Consider the following 19,288-nt stretch of genomic DNA (forward strand, 5'->3'; position numbering starts at 1 on the left):
GCAAGTAAAGACGCTGACTACCACACCTATAGTTGCAAGTTCGAATCCAGGGCGTGCTGAGTGACTCCAGTCAGGCTTCTTAAGCAACCAATTGGCCCGGTTGCTAGGGTGGGTAGAGTCACGTTGGGTTAACCTCCTCGTGGTCGCTATAATGTGGTTCTCGCTCTTGGTGGGGCGCATGGTGAGTTGTGTGTGGATGCCGCAGAGAATAGCGTGAGCCTCCACATGTGCTAGGTCTCCGCGGTAACGCGCTCAACAAGCCACATGATAAGATGCGCAGATTGACTGTCTCAGACGCGGAGGCAACTGAGATTCGTCCTCCACCACCCGGATTGAGGCAAGTCACTATGCCACCACGATAACCTATAGCGCATTGGGTATTGGGCATGCTAAATTGGGGAGAAAAAATAAATAAAATAAAACATTTTGTTAAAATAAAATGTTTGTCATTAAAAAGTGGAAAACATTACACAATTACAAAACAAATTAAAGGACTAGTTCATCCAAAAATAAAAATTCTCTCATCATTTACTCACCTTTATGCTGTCTTAAACTCATATGACTTTCTTTCTTCTGCTGAACACAAACAGATATTTAATGCATGTGCAGAGCTCTTGGAAGTGCAATTGAACTTGAAATCATAATCACCATGGAGACTGCAGATGTCAAGATTTAGAGTGAAAAATGAGTTATATTTAGTCTGTTCTCACCCAGAACCAATCAGGGCCTCATATCCCAATACCAATTGAGTTTAGAGTTTAAGAGCGTTAAGAGCGATTTTATGAATGTTCGTTATTTTTTACAAGCATTTCCCAAAGCTGCACTTAACAAAAACATGCGAGGATGCTCTTAAAATGACTGTTCCGGGTTCAATACAAGTTAAGCTCAATCAGCACCATTTGTTGCATAATATTGATTACCACAAAAATTTATTTTGACTCGTCCCTCCTTTTCTTTAAAAAAAAAGCACAAATCTGGGTTACAGTGAGTGCCTCTTACAGCTATTGCAATGGGGGCCAATTTTTTTTTTTAAATACTCACTGTTTCAAACATTTAGCTACAAGACAGAAATAATATTTGTGTTAACATGATTTTAGAGTGAAAAAATCACTTACTAACCTTTTCTGTGTAAAGTTATAGCTAATTTTACAACTGTGTTGCCATGATGATGTAATGTAAACAAACCCTAAAGTGACTGTAAAAATGACAATTTAAACAACTTTACAGCTCAAATAATACATGAGTTTTAAGACAAGATTTTATGTAAGTGCTTTTATAAAATTATAAGCTTCACATTTCTGCTTTAAAACCCTCCAAAAATTGGCCCCCATTCGGCCCCCACTGAATCGCTGTCCGTATATGTGAAGTGCTGAAATGTGACAGTGTAGTGTCGCTCGTCATTGTATCTCCACTGTTTTTAAAAAAAAAATCTGTCACCAACTACGTGGTCGTCCACACAATTTATTTATTAGTCCATTTTTCTATTCGTTCATTTATCTATTTTGTCCATTTATTTATGATAATTTTTAATTGTTGATTAATATAAAAGTAGACAAAACCTAAAGGTAGCTGATATTGAATTCTCATTGTATTCTGCATTAAGTGTAATCTTCATCATTTTTATTGTATTAAATTGTATTAAGTGTAATTTCGTGTCCTGCAGGTGACTCTTTATGGTGCTCTTAGCGCTCCACGATTACTCTAGAGCAGGGGTGCTTATTACATCGATCACGTACGACTGGTCTTGCAGTGTAAATGCAGCCTGATAGACCTGCCACTGTATATGTCATTTAATATTAACAAAAATAACTAGAAAACAAGAAAACCATTCATTGCTCTTGGCTGGATAGCTTTAGTAGCTTTAAAATAAAATATGAATGCATTATGGTGGTTAAGTTAAAACAGTTAAGACCTATAATCCATGAGAATATAAGAATATTTACTTGAATAATTGATACTGTTATTAGAAATTTTAAGCAGTTTTCTTCATTTGTTTTGTGTTCTTATTTTATTACTGACTGTTTCCTTGTCTTGAATAATTACTTGAGATCTTGAAACAATGTTTACCCAATAAACAAATTAGAAAATATTAGTTTTTGCATCGAGAATAAAAAAAAGTCACAGGTATTGGTTCCGACTACTGAAATGTTGGTATCTTGACAACTATGCCTACAATGTATATTTATATTTTGCATGGTAGATCTAAAAAGTAGATCTCATGCTATAAAAGTGTGAGCACCCCTGCTCTCGTAAATCTACGACCATTTTCAAGAACTATCAAGTACTATTTACGATGGCTTTGGAAAGCATGCTGAATAACTAAGATGAATCGTAAGATGGATTCCATGATCTGCTTAGACGATATTTTTGGGAAACAAAGCCCAGATTGCTTCAGAAGATATGGATTAAACCACTGGAGCCTTTATGCTGCCTTTATGTCCTTTTTGGATCTTAAAAAATGTGGTCCACATTCACTTGTTTTGCATGTACATCATATCTTCATCAAAAGAGCTTCACTTTTGTTCCATGGAAGAATAAAAGTCATACGAGTTTGAGACTTCATGATTGAAAAAATTATGAGAGAATTATTATTTCCTTTTCATATAATCTTATTCAAATATATGACTTTATCACTATCAAATATGAGTTTATGTGATAAAGGTGTCCACTAAAACACCTGTTTTTGTTTGATTGTAATGCTTAAAGGAATCACATTTAAAAAACTGTGTTGTCTTTTTAGGTGGATAGATATATTGTGCTTTATCTTGCATATGTTTGGTGTCTTATAGGTAATTGTGATATTGTAGAGGTAAAGCTTTTGGAGCAGGTGAAGGCTGTGTATCTGTACTGTGACAGTGACTGGTACAAAGTTTACCTGCTCCGAACACTCAACAGACAAGCTGGCATGGACTGTGTACAAGCGCTGATCAACAGCGCTGATTATGAATGGGTCTTCCCTACGGAGATACTACGCCTTCATGTATGACCGTTTAAAATAATCTTTGTCAAGTTTAGAGTGGTTCATGCAATCTGTAGAAATAAGATCATTTTTGATTGATTTATTTAATTATTTTTTAAGGAATTTCAATTTTCAAAAAGAAGTTAGCAGCTCACTGTGGTTTTCTCCTTTCTGCAGAGGTTGATTCCTGCTGAGGTGGATCGGTTTTTGTGTTGTGGCCAGTCATACCGGATTCTAAGAGATGGAGTAGGACGAGCACTGCAGGAAGGCAGGACAGATGGACTCAAAGATGCCCTACAGGTCAGAGTTTATTGCTATACTTAACATACAACATATACAAAAACACATTGTGTGATCAAAACCTCCTACAGGTAAGACTAAAGACATAAGGCCCATTCACACCAGGAATGATAAATATAACGATAACTGTAACCATAACATTTTTAAAATCGTTCTAACAGAAATGCTATTCTGATCTTACCTTTTCTTTCTGTTCAAAAGTTTTACATTTAGGAAAAAATTACGGAGAGTTAAACTATGGAAAGATGTATGTTGATATGATGTATGATTTTATATTGTCCTTGAATATTGAGTATAATTTTTTTTTTTTCAGGCAGTGGGCAGTTCAGGCTTTTTGAAAAGCGTCTTGCTGGCTCTTGCTGTGTTCAGACAGGTCACCTGTCGTCTCATGTCATCTGAAAAAAAAATGCGTCCTCAAACACAGGTAAAAGTTGGTTTGACAAATAGAGAATTAAAAATGAAACCCATTTTTTCAAAAGGGGGGAGTAGGACTGTTTGGGAATCCTGTTTGGATACAAATCATATTTTGCAATTCTGTTTGGTGCTGCAAGAGGCAGAAATTACACACTTTACTTTTAAGGTTAAGATTGCAAAACACCCAGCATGGCAGAGCAAGGCTTTGGCTATACAACAATGTATTTGGGGTACCTGTTTAAGCAGTTTTGCAACTCTTTTCTATAGAGGTTTATGTAGAATTCTTCCACAATGTTTTATTATTAATGAAGGATTTTATTTCCTATCTCAACAGGAGATAAAGTTATTGGAAGACTTTTTTAGAAAGAACACATCAGGACATGTCAGAGAGCTCTGCACTGCTCTCTTATCCAATCAGATTGGAGGACCAGGATCTCGCCTAAGTCTCAATGCGGATGTACCTGCTCAGCGTCGCTCTTTACTGGAGCTCCTGGTGCATGCTAGTGCAGTGTTTCACAGTGGCAACAGACTGCTCAGCCCACTCCACTCCATTGCCTCTCAACCTCAGAACATGACAGTAAGGCTTAGTCACACTAATTAATTAGCCACAGTTTGTAGGATTTGTGTTTTTTAAATTAATTGTACAGTGAAGTAATAAGGAAGGACCACCAGAAACACCAGAATAAAATTATACTATTCTATTTTTAATGTAACTATCAATAGGAATAAGAAATGCAAGATATTTGCCAAATGTTGTGTTGTTTCTGCCTGTAGGGTAGTACCTGCGGCTCTGCCAAATGTGAGGAAAGAGTGGTTAAAGTATATTTTTAGTGGGGGCCTGGGTAGCTCAGCGAGTATTGACGCCGCTTACCACCCCTGGAGTTGCGAGTTTGAATCCAGGGTGTGCTGAGTGACTCCAGCCAGGTCTCCTAAGCAACCAAATTGGCCCGGTTGCTAGGGAGGGTAGAGTCACATGGGGTAACCTCCTCGTGGTTGTGATTAGTGGTTCTCACTCTCAATGGGGCATGTGGTAAGTTGTGCGTGGATTGCGGAGAATAGCATGAGCCTCCACATGCGGAGTCTCCGCGGTGTCATGCACAACGAGCCGCGTGATAAGATGCGCAGATTGGCATCTCAGAAGCGGAGGCAACTGAGACTTGTCCTCCGCCACCCGGATTGAGGTGAGTAACCGCGCCACCATGAGGACCTACTAAGTAGTGGGAATTGGGCATTCCAAATTGGGAGAATAGGGGATAAAAGTATATTTTAAGCAAGGTCCCTGTTAATTTCAGTCTGACATTAACAGTTTGAGCTGTTAATGCAGATAGCTTTGTGGACCTGTCGAAAATTAATGCATGCTTTGCAAAGAGGTTGCAGCAGGACAGGGAATTGGCAACAATATTGGACCTTATTCACAATGATTATTAAAATGGTTGTTTCTCTGCTTTTCCTCAGGAAGCCTTTCTACCAACTATGCCAGACGATCACACCACTGAAGCCAGAGCGTGGCTACAAGATGGCAATCTGTCAATGTACTGTAAGTATAATGTTTCCTGGAGAGATTAAAATGCTTACTCCATCACAATAGTACTTGCAAAAATACAGCTTTATGATGTTTACTGTTGGATAAAAGATTTCATTTGTTCTTTTTACCCTGTAGTGTGTAAAAACAATCATGCTTGCTTTGTGGGAGAGGTGAGAACTCAAATTTTTTCTGTCATTTTCATTGACATGTATGAACACTAGAGTCTGGAAATAAGTGATTATTATCTTTTATCCCTTAGTGTGGCAAACCAATGGCTTTGTCCAAATGTGCAGAGTGTGGAGTGCTTATAGGAGGCGAGAGACATAACCCGGTGGAAGGTTTTACTCAAGTCCATAGAGTCTCAGACATGACACGACCAGGGCATATATTAGGGGAGGGTGAGAACCGTTCAGAAGCCCCATACAGGAATATGTCTCTCGCAGAGTCCTGTATCCTCCGTCTATGTCTTCACCTGGCCATGTTGCAAGGCGCAATTCACCACCAGCAGGTAAAATAGTTTGAAGTAGCTATCTCAGGTATGTTTAAGGGCAGTATGTTTGAAAGTTTGCATTTTATCATCTTTTTTATCATAACAAAGGATAACTGTGTTAAAGTTCCTTGATTGCTGAGTAATACTTAAAGGAATATTCCGGGTTTAGTACAAGTTTAACTTAAACAACAGCATTTGTGGCATAGTATTTATTACCACAAACATTTTTTTGGATTTGTCCCTTCTTTAAAAAAAAGCAAAAATCTGGGTTACAATGGAATTAAATGGGGCCAGTCCATAAATGTTCAAATACTCACTGTTTGAAAAATATAGCCTCTAGATGTAAACAATATGCATGTTAACATGATTTGAGTGTGATAAAATCACTTACTAACCTTCTCTTTGCAAAATGATATCCAATTTTACCACTTTTTGCCATGACGACATAACGACGTCAACCCTAAAACCCTTAAATAACAGTAAAAAGTTGATTTAAACAACTTTACAGCTCAAATAATAGTTTTAACTGAAGAATTAATGTAAATGCTTTCACAACATTATAAGCTTCACATTTCTTCTTATAAACTCTCTAAAAATTTGCCCCATTCACTTCCGTTGTAAGTGCCTCACTGTAACATAAATTGTAGCTTTTTGTAAAGAAAAGAAGGGACGAGTCAAAATTATTTTTGTGGTCATCAACATTATGCCACAAATGCTGTTGATTGAGCTTAACTTGTATTGAACCCGGAACATGAAGTTATACTTCGGCCTTGGCTCTTCACAGGGCATCAGATCTGTGATTCATCCAACTGTACATGATGTATATGAGTTCCTCTGGCAACATCTTGAGAAGGACATGAAAGTTCTTGGGAAGACTTTGAATCTTAACATGGACGACACTGCCATCATAGTTCATCTTGTCCTCAACGGGTTTCTACAAACCACCAGAGGTCTGAATATTGAACTTGACTAATGTTAAGCATGTTTGAAATTGTGACACTGTAGCCTTACATTTTAATGCATACGAATGGTAGAAGTTATCCACAAGTGCAAACCAATTATGTAAGCAGAAAACCTAACTGGATGTTACAAATGTTGCTTATTGTTTACATGAGACAGATGTGTTGTCTTTAATTACTTCAACTGAAAGTCTGCAACAAGAACCAAAAAAATCTTTCATATAGGCCTATTTTATTTCTATGGTGGCTTTGTCTGCAAGACGAAAACATTTTTAGACTGAGAGCATAATTCTAACTTCAGAGTGACTGATAACCTTTTCTCTGCACTAGGTGATGTCCTGAATCTATCGTCACGCAGGTCCAGAGAGCAGTGGGAGAGAACAGTCTGTAAATCAGTCATCAGTCCTATTTTACAGGTCAGTCTTGATACTGTAGAATGCATGCAGTGAGTGAATGTCAGGGGTGTAGGAACCATTTGAAAAGTGTGTGTTTGTGGGGGGGGGGGGGGGGGGGGCATGGTTCAATGAATCATAGAGCATACCTAAATGCATACTCTATACTTTTCTCTGGTTAAACTGAGCCTTTGCCTTTGTATATTTTTAGGATTTATACAGGACATTGGGTAATGCTCAGGATCTGATTGCAGCTGATTGCAGCCCCCTGATGAAGGTGCTGAGAGGAGACCCTCAAACAATCCTTCATCTCCCCACTAACTGCCCCACCCAGAACTCTGCCTTCTGGAGCCCTTCACCTGTCCTAACGATGGAAAGCTTCTCCCAGAAAATAGACCAGAGTCAAGCACCCCTGCTTACCCTTTATCTCAATAAGGTAAGTTTACAAAGATGTATAATTTTTAGCCATTCTTTCATGGGTGATAGAGTTATTCTTAAAATTAAAATTATTTTGCTGTTCGCTGTATTGTCCATTCTTTTAAAATGGCAATGTTTAATTTGTGTGCCATTAGCAGTATCAAATACAATTGCAAAAATAATGACCAAACATGTCTTCCATTGTCGAACAAACAGGTAGTTCTGCCCCAAACTCAAAGTATTTGTTATTAAAAAAAAAAAAACCCAAACAAAAACATGTTTGCCTTTACAATTTTTTTCAAAATGCGATAACTTCTCCACCTTTAAAATGATTTTCCTATTTGGCTGACATCACCAAGCTCTCTTATCTTCCAACCCCTCCAACCACCTGTCATATAGACCATCTTTCACAATTAATGAAATTTTTTGTGGATTAACAAGTTCCACCCAACATTTTTTTTTTTTTTTTTTTTTTTTTAAATCCTGTCTTACTTGAAAATATGTCACGTAACAAGTAAAATATGTTGCGTTTCATAATGACTTTAAAGCATGTTTCTGAATATACATCCACTTTTGTGTTTGTATTTTTAAGCTGCACTGTGTGAGACAGCTGGTCCATTTGCCAGCTCTTGCTGCCCTGTTGTCTGATCTAATGAAAGTGCTGCCTCCAGGCACTGAAACCCAGACTCGCACCATCGCTACATTGCTACACAGTATTCCTGCTGGTTAGCCATGCTTATTCAACATGACTGTCATTGCCTCTACTCACTGGTGGAGATTAACAAATTGATTAATTTATGCACTTTATGTAGATTTATGACATTGGTGTATTTTAATTTGTTATTGAAAATAGACCATCAGAAGAAATTGTCGGAAAGAGTGGAGATTTTCATGAAGGTGTGGAACCATCTCAGAATGGAAATAGCCAATAACGGTAAGCTGCGAGAGATTTGCATTTTTAATGTGGTAGATGCCTTTATCCAAAGCAACTTGTGACAGTGCATTAAAGGTATACATTTATCAGTATATTTTTCAGGGATTTTATGTATTGACTGACATAAAAAAACAAATGCGGCTTTATGCAACTGCTCTTTGGTTTTTGTTGAACCCTGTGAACCACTGTTCAGTGTTAAAAGATGCCAAACAGAATTATAGTGAAACCAAAGGATAGCTCACCCAATAATTACAATTCTCTCATCATTTACTCAGCCTCATGCCATCCCAGCCCATATGAAGAAAAATAGAAAAATATCTTAGCTCAATAGTAGGTCTTTAAAATGCAAGTGGATAGTGATCAGACCTTTGAAGCTCCAAAAATCCCAGACAGTCAGCATAAGCATAAACTCCACTGGTTAAATTAATGTCTTGTAAAGTGAAATGATTGCTTTTGGTGCAAAAAAACATAATATTTAAGTACTTTTTAACTATAAATTTGTCAGCAGCAGTATGCGCAAGAGGGCTGAGTTCACGCGGTCTCTCATGTGACGTATTCACGTTGGCATGTTACGGATGTAATCTCACGTTCTCCTCTCAGTTGAGACGACCAGGATAAGCACACAAATGCACCGTTGTGAGTAAACAAACAGATACAAATACAGATTTAAACCAAAACCAACAAAGCTTCTGTACAGTGTTCCTCCTTCTCACTTGTAAACAGCGCTGCTCTTCCAGGTGTGTTGCATATGCATCAGTTCTCGCGTCAATATACCAACACGATATATTCACACGCACATACTGCTGCTGACCGGAAGCGATGCTTTATAGTTAAAAGTACTTAGATATTGATCTTTTTCGCACAAAAATCCATTGTGTCGCTTTAGAAGACATTAATTTATTCACTGGAGTCGTATGGATGATGTTTATGCTGACTGTCTGTTCTTTGTGGATCTTCTAAGGTCTGATCACCATCCACCTGCATTTTAAGCATTTTAAGGACCTACTGAGCTAAGATATTTTCATATTTTTCTTCAAATGTGTTCTCCTGAAGAAAGACAGTCATACACACTGGGATGGCATGAGGTTGAGTAAATGATGAGATAATTTTCTTTTTTGGGTGAATTATCACTTTAATCTGTTGAATGCTTCAATATTCCAGCTTCAGTGGGTTTGGACCGTGCACTATGTGAAAAAGACATGACTAAAGATAGTCCTGGGCAGTTTCTCTCCCTCAGTCGTCATGGACCAGGCTCATGTCTCCACGCGATCATAGATCTCCTGTCTGAAACTCAGAACAGTCTAGTGAGAGAGGCCAGGAAACTCTGTCACCAGGAAGACAGGTGTGTGTGTATTTGTGAATGTTTGTATTGCAACAGTTTTATGGAATAGTATGATTATTTTATGCTAAAGTATAAATGTATTTAACTGAAGCATTACAATTGCATTTCATCTTTCAGTGACTATGGAGTGCCATTGATGGCACTGTCTGAGAGTCAGCTAGCCCTGTGTCACCCAGAGAGGGAGCTGATCCCACTGGTGTTAGCTAACTGCCATTACACACTGGAGAAGGGCCAGCAAACAGTGAGTTCCTATGATCATCAGGCTATTGAGAGAGAGCTCAGCAGACGATTTTTTGCAGGCAAACCACGCATTCAAACAGTGAGTAATTTTAAGCCTTTCAATCATGCTAGTGTTCAGTGGTTTCCAAATACTCGTAAAAACTCCTAATTATAAATCTCCCTTGCAGGACACTGATAAGTATCTGAGAAGACACCATCAGAATTTTTCAGAAGTCCTTGATGAAGTCAGAGCCAAAATACCTCAGGCAATATTTTTCAGCCTCTTTTATTTCAATTCACTTAACTTTTCCCAAAAAATGGCAGGCCTCAGTAGACCTTCTTGGCTAACTGTAAGTGTTAAATATCAAGCAAAAAAATAAAAAATAATAATAAACAAAAATTATTATTTTTGAAGACATCCTCACTATGCAACATTTTCACAAGTGCAAAAGTTTTAGGCACTTGTGAAAAATGTTGCATAGTGAGGATGTCTTCAAAAATAATAACTGGACACAGTTTTTCTTGGTTGTTGGCAGATAGGATGTTCCAAGCTTCTTGGAGAATTCACCACAGTTCTTCTATCTATTTCGGCTGTCTCAATTGCTTCTGTCTCTATATGTAATCTCAGACTGACTCAGTGTTCAGTGGGGGGCTCTGTGGGGGCCATGACATCTGTTGCAGGGCTCCCTGTTCTTCTATTCTAATCTTTTGTATTTGCAAAAGTAATGTTTGGGAGTCTAACATTTATATTTCCTATTGACACTAAAGCTGAAGATATAAATAACCATCTTAAGACAAATGCTTTTATGAAACATCTTATATGCCTAAGACTTTTGCACAGTACTGTATATATACACATACTTTAATATTCCTGAGTGTAATTTGAATGTTCTAGAAAAAAATAAATCACTGTGTAAGGAAGCCTCACTTTGTCCATCTGTTTGACAGGAATCACTAAAGGGCTCTGTGCTCAGCTCCATGAGATCCATGCTGCGCTCATTCACTGATGTGTGTGACGCAGTTTATGCTGTGGAGATTGGGCTTCGTTTTCTGGGTAAAACTGGAGGAGACCCACAGGTTCTGCTGCTATCCTATCTTATAGACTCACTGAAAATGGACCAACACATCTCAAGCAACATAGCTGAGGTGAGACACTCAAACATTAAAGTTAACTGAGTGGACTTTTACCAGGCTTGTCCCTTTATACTCAGTTCTTAGTGAATCTTATGCTTCGATTTGGTCACAAGCCTTCATATCAACTTTTTATTTACTGCTTGTTGGAGCAACTTTAACCAAGCGGGTACAGATCTACTTCTGTAATTTGATTCCACCCTGTGTTTCAGGCTTTGAAGGAAAACCGGCTGAGTCAGTGCACGGCCACCTGGCAGTTCCTTACCTGCTGGAAGAGTGAACAGATGATGAGGAGAGGACAGGTAAACTGGCAGTATATTTTCAGTTTAACTACATAGTAGTTACATTCCAGTTTCAATTTCTAACATATATTAACTTTGTGCTCCCTATACATTTTTGACCCTGTTTCCACCTGGTTTTAAGATGCGTTTTTGGTGATCGGATTACATGTGGTCAGCGCTAAATACAAGTCTAAACGGGGTCTAAAACGTTTTGTGATCAGATCACAAAAACACATACGTAAGTGGTCAAAAATGCATCTGAGCGCATCACATTTGATGTGTAAACGCTAATCCATCCTGTATGTGTCCCGGCAGCAGCGAAGCACCTCGCCTGTCAATCAACCGCTGCGCTAAAACAAGAGTTTAAACTTTGCTGGTTACGAGTGGTTTAAAAGGAAATACCCGTCCAGTTGGAAAAATTGAAAAAGCGGATACACACACAAGCATGAGAACTTCACAGATCTTCTTCAGTGTGTCTAATATCAACATGTAGGGACACTGATGAGAAGCACGAACATCTGCAACTCAGGTTAATGCAAGTAATCCACTAAAATAACAGACAATTCTGTTCGAAATGTTGATTTTGTGGTTAGATTAATTTTCAGCTGCATCAAGGAGAAATAGCGTGCTGTTTTTTCACACTTTCTCTATCTTCTATGACTTCGTTGCGGTTTATTATCATGCAGGAACACACTGACATAGTGATTGATGTATGTCTTCATGAAACTGAGTGCCCCCCCCCCCCAAAATCCAATCGCAAGTGGTCATAGAAGATGCATTTAAATGACCAGTTATAAACAGCACCTCACCTAACCACACCTAACCACATGTGATCGGATCACCCAAGACGCATCTTAAAACCAGGTGGAAACAGTGTCTTTAATTCTAAACTCAAGCCACTTGTTTAGGATTATATAGATGCATTAGGAGCCAATAGAAAGTAGTCTATGCTTTGAAACTAATTACAAAATGTAATCATTGCTCAAAATAATCCCATTAAATAAAGCAAGATAATTTGTTTAGTTTAAAATGCAATATGTACAAATAACTTTAATGAATCCCTTGCATAGGCAGCTAATCTCTTCTTGCACACAATAGGATCCAATAAAAAAAGCCCCTTTCTGCTCAGCTATTTAGAATGTCACTAATCTGACCCCATTACCACTAACCTCTGGTGACCTCTCTGTTTGACCCTTAACAGGGTAGAGAGAGTGGATATATGAGAGTTGTAAATCCAAGGGAAAGTGTTGGTCAAAGTGTGCCAAGTTTTAATTACTGAGCGTGTGCCACAGTCAACAGTTCAAAGACTGTTTAACACAGTATCTTTGAATAGCTAGGCAAGATATCTGATTGTTCAGTTAAATGTTGCATAATGACAGAAATCAACTTTGTGTTGTCAGGTATTTTTCAGGTTTTTCCATCATCATTCCAGAACATAATAATAAAGTTTTCATCTTTATTGGTCTTAGGAGGTATGTCACTGTCTCTTTAATTACTTTCAATATACCAATGCACAATTCACAGGATCCATTCCAGCAGCTGTCTAAAGAGTTTAGAGACAAACTAACTACAGAAGAGAGAAAGGAGGTGAAGGTTTTCCTTGGAGTCACAGACATTGATATTCTCTCTCTGGAACTGCATGAGATCCTTCAACTCAAGACCAACAGCACTGTGGAAGATGGCTTCGCTCCACACTGGGAGTAAGAACTGATTTGTATTTTTTAACCCTGCAGCCCAACCTTCTGGATTACAGCCTTTTGGACTAATTTGGGAGTGTGTGTTTTGTTGAGACAAACTAACCACAAAAGGGAAAGTAGGCCTAACAACCTTTCTCACATATGTCAGATGGCAGATTTTAGCAGAGCTGTAATGTGCAGTCAGCAGTTCATTACTGTGAAGAAAAAAATCAGGGCCCCGATACAGAGAAGAAAGTTTGTATAACCCTGAAGGGATTTGTTTTGCAATCATGAACATTTGACTGTACATTATCCTGCTTATAACATGGCTACTTACCTAATAAATAAATAGATAAATGCACATAAAATATTTATTTGATTTGAAATCGAAATATATAAATCTGGCACAGCCATGTAGGATAGTCAGTCAGTTCTACAGTTTAGCAGTCATTATACAAAAATATTTGACAGCAGAATACTGCTATTGATCAATTACAATCATATATTCAAGAAAGCCATGCGGTGATCAATTTCAGAACATGATACTGAAGCATATGACTTTTTATATCTAGCTTGTGGAACTGCTAAGTGCAGGGGCATAGCAATCATTTCAAACGTGAGGGGGACAGAATGTTTAGTGCAAGACAAACATAAATATATAAGACATATATTTTTAAGGCTGTCAATTGATTCAAATTTTTAATTGAATTAATTATATGATTGACCAGGGAATATTAACTTCTGCATTTACACATTTAGTCATTTGCTATATGAAAGACACAGCGTAAACACTTTTCCCACCATGAAAAAATGCAGGGGTGGAACTTTGGTTTTATTGAAAGTGATGGGGACACGTCCCCCACATCCCCTGCGTATTCTACGCCCACGGCTAAGTGAACATCAAGCCAGTCCAGAATATCATACTCTTCAAATGACTTTATTCAGGGGAATTTTTCTTAAACTTAAAGTCAGGAAATGTTTTTCACCTCTGTAAGCAAACACACCAAAAAGGATCCTTTAACGTGTAATATCAAGCCCTACACAAACACAAAGAGACATCTTTTCTTTAAGCTTGTACCCAGAATGGGCACTCTTAATCACAACAATGCAGACCTCCCAAACCCAGTGGTCCCCCAGGGACCTTTGGGCTTTAGACCTAAGAGAGGCACACTTTGACCCCTCCAGGCTCCCATCTGTCAGTGTGTCCCACTATGGGTACCTACTGAGCAGGCAGCTGGTCAGAGAGAGAAAAGGAATGTGTGTGCTGAGAACAATAGATTCCAATGCTAACTGTTGATCCTAAAGCTCACCAAACACTGAAAACCCTCCCCTCTCTTTATCTGCCCCACTACATAGCATCAGGTCCACCATGGAATCCCATTTGGAGGAGAAGAACATCACATCTTGTCCTGGTCTAGACATTCTTCCAGAGGAAATTACCCTAGCTAAAGCAGCAGAAATTTGGAAACATGCAGTGGAATTTAAACGATGAAATGTACCTCTGTCTGTGCCAAACCTAACAGGAATAAATCAATTATGGGAACAAGTGATTAATGCAAATGTAAATAGTTCAGGTTTGAGATCATTCAGATGTTGCTGCCTTTGTTATTTCTGCTAAAAATTAATTCTTGGTAGAGATTGTCATTCCAACAGCCTAAGTCTTTCTTTTGATTTATTGTTTTTGTTAATACAATAGATTGAATACAATATGTTTAGACTGTGAATATGTCTTCATAAAGTCGAGCACTTTAATGTTTTAATGATTTGTATGCTTCTTTGATTATTTATGGACCAAGAATTAATTGAACAAATATTGTTGTAGCAGCTTGTCTTTTTTTAATTTTTTATTAAGCACCGTTTGTTTTAATTGGGGCAAAATAAAGTTGTATTACTGATCAGTAGAGCTTTTACAGAGTGAGAAATTTATTTTAAGCATAAAAGATTTAGTTATTTTTAGCTACAATGTACAAGAAACTACTAAAATTAGCTGCAATTATTTAATGAACTCTTTCATTGAAATACTATGCGTATTATGTTATAATACATACAGAATTTTAATATTTTTATTTTAAGCATTTTAATTATTGGCGTAACTAGTGATAAAACATGACATCTATTTAAGGGACTTTTTAAATTCCCACAAAATTAGCTACAATTATTTAATGAGCTATTTTTTCATTGAAGTTATATGCATATTACATTACAATAAATATCGAATATTTATATATATATATTTATTATATATTAATAATTCTTATTATTAGCATAATTAGTGTGTTAGCACATGGCATTTATTTAAAGGATTTAAACTCCCTCACAATAAGTCATCATCATAAACTGAATTATTTATCTCGCTGACTGAAATTGACGCCACATCTGCCACCAGTACTACACGCCTACCAACCTTGCACTTTCGCCACGCCTCTTCACCCAGCATGCATCAGAGACACAACAGAGCTGCCAATCAGACCACTGACTCGTTCCTACCTCCACCAATCGGAACTCTCAATGGGAGGGGCGCCGGTGTGTTTTCTGGTTGCCAATGAGAAGATGTTGCGATGAGGAGTTGGAAGCAGATGAGAAATCACTGTCAGACGCTCCAAACGGGAATAAACACGCTCTTATTTGAATAAAGACAGTTCCTTTATCCGATGTGGACAGTTTAGAGGAGGTAAGCATTGGATTGACAGTTTACACCAGTAGTTTTCATCGTGATTATAAAGCGAAGCTAGCCAAAAGTTGTGTAAGAAAAGACAGTTTCGCCATAACAGAACCAATGTCAAAGCAATCTTATTTTAATGTACAGAAACTATAAACAAAATATCCTATTGCTATATATTTGCAAGTATCTATATAGCAATGTATTGTGTATTGACATTCATCTCATCTTAAACTGAAGGAGGCCTTTGGTTTAAACGTCTTTCTTTAAACAAATGTTTGTTGTTATTCTGAACTGTAGGTAATCATGATATAAAGACTAGGTGAATTGGGTTTTATTTAGATTTAGTTTATTTTAACATAAATTAAAAGCTTTTTTTAAAATTAAATCTGATCTTTTTTGACAGCTTTCTTCAACTGATCTGTCGCTGATAGATTTAGTATCTGATTCAGTCTTAAGATGGCTATAGAGAATACTGTTTTATGTGAACTGCATACTAAGAATATTGCTTTTACACATACAACATCTATAGTATTGCATTTAGTAACTTGCTGATATGTTTTGTTAATCATTGTGCTGTTTCTATACATAAACCATGCAGTATTGAGATATATGTTGCTGTGTCATGGACAGTGTACTGTATATCCATTGGATCTGTTACCATGGAAACAAACCACCTGTGGATGATTTTGCTTTTGCTATCTAATGGCATCTTTTCCAGTATAATAGTACAGGCATAAAATACTGAATTGCCATTATTTAGTGTATTCCCCCTGCTTTTGGTCTATAGGATACATAGTATTCAGCACCACCTGTTGTGTATTGTAATGGCATACATTTTACACCCTTTGTGTGTAAGTGTTGTATGACCAAATCATATTCTATGTCCATTAGTCTACATAAGGATGCATACAACTCGTAGTCCATCCGCCTCCATCCAGGCCGGACCGGCAGGAGATGTACTGGACCTCAGCTTGACCGGCTCTCAGCTCATGATGGGCCGCAGACCCAGCAGTGCTTCCCCAGGGAAACACTTCTCTCGGTCCATATCTGTGTCCGCGACCAGTGACGGACAGGGAAAACGTAACACGTTGGTGAGTCTGGATGATTATGTAATGATTGACGAGATAATTACATCTCACACTGTTTTGTATTATCGTGTGTTTTATGAGCCTCTTGAATAAGAGGGTTGTATGACCACTGATGGTTATAAATGTGTATTTGCATAACACCTCAGAGTGATTAGAACAAACAGGTTACGGTGTGTTCGTCCAGAATAGATGCATGCTCTTTTGCCATTACCATGCAAATCTATTAAACATAAAAACATACAACTGGACTGTCTACCCCACGATTTTCACTCTGAGACTGAATGTGTGATAAAGAGCGATCTTACATAGTGAACTCTATATAAACTGTCATGCATTTTGTTGGCAGCACCAATCGAGAGCATTATAATTACAGTGTGTTTTTTGTTGTTGATGTTGTTGTTGTTTTGCTCATTGTTTTAGGCATTTAGACAAATGCAAATGTCTATATTTCATACACTGTAAAAGTTGTAACATGCAATTGTTACCTTCAGAATCCATTTTTACTTGATCTAACCCATAAAAATTACTTTTGTTAGTGTAACCTAATGTAGTCAGGTTAATTTAGTCATGTTGACTCGAATAAAACCAGTTAATGTAGATGATACCACATGAGGCACATTTTAAGTGACCTGACAAAACATTTTATTCAAGTCAAAAGTATTATTTAATATGATTGAATCAACCTGACTACAGTAGGTTGTGCCAACAAAAGTCATTATATGGTTCATGTCAGGTAGAAATATCTCATGAATGAATTAACTGCACATTTAGTAGTGTTTTAACACCTGCTTAATAGTCTGTAGTAGGTCTAGAATGCCATTATTACTGTTTATCACTCTCTTTTGCTGACAGACGGATTCTGGATTGGGAAGCTCACGAGCAATTAAAAACCTGCGACGGTCTAACAGCACCACACAGGTGAACCAGCAGGCCAACACAAGCCCCAGGTACAGAACCATCTGTCATTCCTGGTCATGCCATTTAAGTTCTCCTGCTGGAGCTGCAAATGTTGCAGAGGATAAGTGAGTCAATCTTGTCTGGGTCATATTTCACCCTCAAAATTGAATGGATTAATTATATTTGCAAATAGAAAATTAAACCTAATTTTAGGACTAGTAAAGGACAATTTATGACTATTATGACTATTAAGCACATCTCCCCACTATTTCTCAGTACTGTAATGCAAAAAATTCCTATTGTCATTATTATAATGCAAAACAATTATATATTATTTAATTTGTCGAGTATTTATAAATCATGGCAGTACAATTTAAATATGATTTAAATATAATAACTCATTGTATAATAGTCATTATTTACTGTAATAAAGTCAATTAATTTACAGTAGTAGGATCACCATTGACTATGTTTACATGGACAACAGAAAGTGTTTTATTGCGAGAAAGTGGCATTCCCGTTAACATTTACTGTATAAGCGATGAACTCTTAAACATGTATACTCCCGTATACATGCGGCTCGGTCAGTAAGCAGCTTTATCCACAGCAACCTAATTTCTCTGCTCCGTTGCTTCGCTTTCTTTCCAGATATTTCAGAGTTGTTGCTGTGTTTGTTTACTTAACTTTCTATCGTGACCTGCAGCGGAATTGCGCTGCAATAGTGGGGCTTCCCTCTTATGTAAAACTCTTGGACTCCCTCATTGTACAGTATTTTACATGGTGTGTACAAATGGGTATAGTTTATAGTGGATGTCCTTTTCCCACTGTACTCCCAGAAATGTTGAATTCTTTCCGCTGTGTTGACTTGTTGTTGGGCTCCATCCTATGATGTTTGTTATCTGGTCTGTTCCACGCACATGCAAAAACCTTTACGAACGCTGCTTATGTGTTTATATGACCACATTAGCTGCATTCTCTGGGAGAAACGTGGGTCTTAATCCCTTTAACGGCATAAGGAAAACAGCATTCTCATTTACATGACCTTTCAGAATGCCACTTTCTGCAAAAATCCTGGAATAAACCGCTTTCTTAAGTGGATGAAAACCTGGTCATTGAAAATAAACACATTACAGTAATTCGAATTTGGAATTTTGATTTGATTTTGGGGTGAAATTTGATCCAGACTTGTATTCATGAGATGAACGCAAGCTACATCAACATATGCCAGCTGTTCTTTGCAGTCCAAAATAGACCTTTGAAATGGCCTATCCTCAAGGGTATGTGTGAGAAAACATTCATTTATGTGCATTCATACTGTATGCCTGTTAACTGACAGCATATTCAATATGTATGATGTTTTTGCAACGATGGCATGTTCGTGCAAGCTCAGGTCTAGTACACATGCCTGCATGTCTATTGTATGCCTGGATGATCACCCCCTAGACTTAAAGGTTTGGGGGTTTATACCCTTAAAGCAGCAGCAGCTGGGGGTTGAGTGATTGTGGTTCTCCCCAGCTATTGTGGCCCGATGGCTGCAGCACAAGACAAGAAACAAGGGGGTGGGCTCAGCTTTGTCAAGAGTGGATCCGGGGTCTCCGGTTT

At 37.7% G+C, this 19,288-nt stretch overlaps 2 protein-coding genes across 6 annotated transcripts in view; both read left to right on the plus strand.

Annotated features, from left to right (window-relative positions):
- Positions 1 to 14,942, plus strand: part of LOC127426925 (E3 ubiquitin-protein ligase rnf213-beta-like) — a 41,978-nt gene extending 27,036 nt beyond the window's left edge. The window contains exons 45-63 of one of the 4 annotated variants that reach the window (XM_051674086.1): positions 2,790 to 2,980; positions 3,137 to 3,259; positions 3,573 to 3,683; positions 4,008 to 4,250; positions 5,129 to 5,210; positions 5,334 to 5,368; positions 5,458 to 5,706; positions 6,473 to 6,638; positions 6,978 to 7,063; positions 7,251 to 7,475; positions 8,049 to 8,181; positions 8,310 to 8,390; positions 9,552 to 9,732; positions 9,850 to 10,051; positions 10,140 to 10,301; positions 10,900 to 11,097; positions 11,295 to 11,384; positions 12,888 to 13,063; positions 14,396 to 14,942. In XM_051674086.1, the coding sequence (XP_051530046.1) occupies positions 2,790 to 2,980; positions 3,137 to 3,259; positions 3,573 to 3,683; positions 4,008 to 4,250; positions 5,129 to 5,210; positions 5,334 to 5,368; positions 5,458 to 5,706; positions 6,473 to 6,638; positions 6,978 to 7,063; positions 7,251 to 7,475; positions 8,049 to 8,181; positions 8,310 to 8,390; positions 9,552 to 9,732; positions 9,850 to 10,051; positions 10,140 to 10,301; positions 10,900 to 11,097; positions 11,295 to 11,384; positions 12,888 to 13,063; positions 14,396 to 14,531 (2,870 nt within the window). In that variant the 3' untranslated portion in view covers positions 14,532 to 14,942. Of the gene's footprint in view, positions 1 to 2,789; positions 2,981 to 3,136; positions 3,260 to 3,572; positions 3,684 to 4,007; positions 4,251 to 5,128; positions 5,211 to 5,333; positions 5,369 to 5,457; positions 5,707 to 6,472; positions 6,639 to 6,977; positions 7,064 to 7,250; positions 7,476 to 8,048; positions 8,182 to 8,309; positions 8,391 to 9,551; positions 9,733 to 9,849; positions 10,052 to 10,139; positions 10,302 to 10,899; positions 11,098 to 11,294; positions 11,385 to 12,887; positions 13,064 to 14,395 lie in introns of those variants that run through there. The other 3 variants (XM_051674087.1, XM_051674088.1, XM_051674089.1) reach the window with 3 other exon arrangements.
- A 637-nt stretch (positions 14,943 to 15,579) lies between these two features.
- Positions 15,580 to 19,288, plus strand: part of cep131 (centrosomal protein 131) — a 34,209-nt gene continuing 30,500 nt past the window's right edge. For both annotated transcript variants that reach the window (XM_051674112.1, XM_051674113.1), the window contains exons 1-3: positions 15,580 to 15,710; positions 16,593 to 16,792; positions 17,642 to 17,736. In XM_051674112.1, the coding sequence (XP_051530072.1) occupies positions 16,604 to 16,792; positions 17,642 to 17,736 (284 nt within the window). In that variant the 5' untranslated portion in view covers positions 15,580 to 15,710; positions 16,593 to 16,603. The remainder of the gene's footprint in view (positions 15,711 to 16,592; positions 16,793 to 17,641; positions 17,737 to 19,288) is intronic.

The sequence above is a fragment of the Myxocyprinus asiaticus genome, chromosome 36 (genome assembly GCF_019703515.2).
Source record: "Myxocyprinus asiaticus isolate MX2 ecotype Aquarium Trade chromosome 36, UBuf_Myxa_2, whole genome shotgun sequence".
NCBI lineage: Eukaryota > Metazoa > Chordata > Actinopteri > Cypriniformes > Catostomidae > Myxocyprinus > Myxocyprinus asiaticus.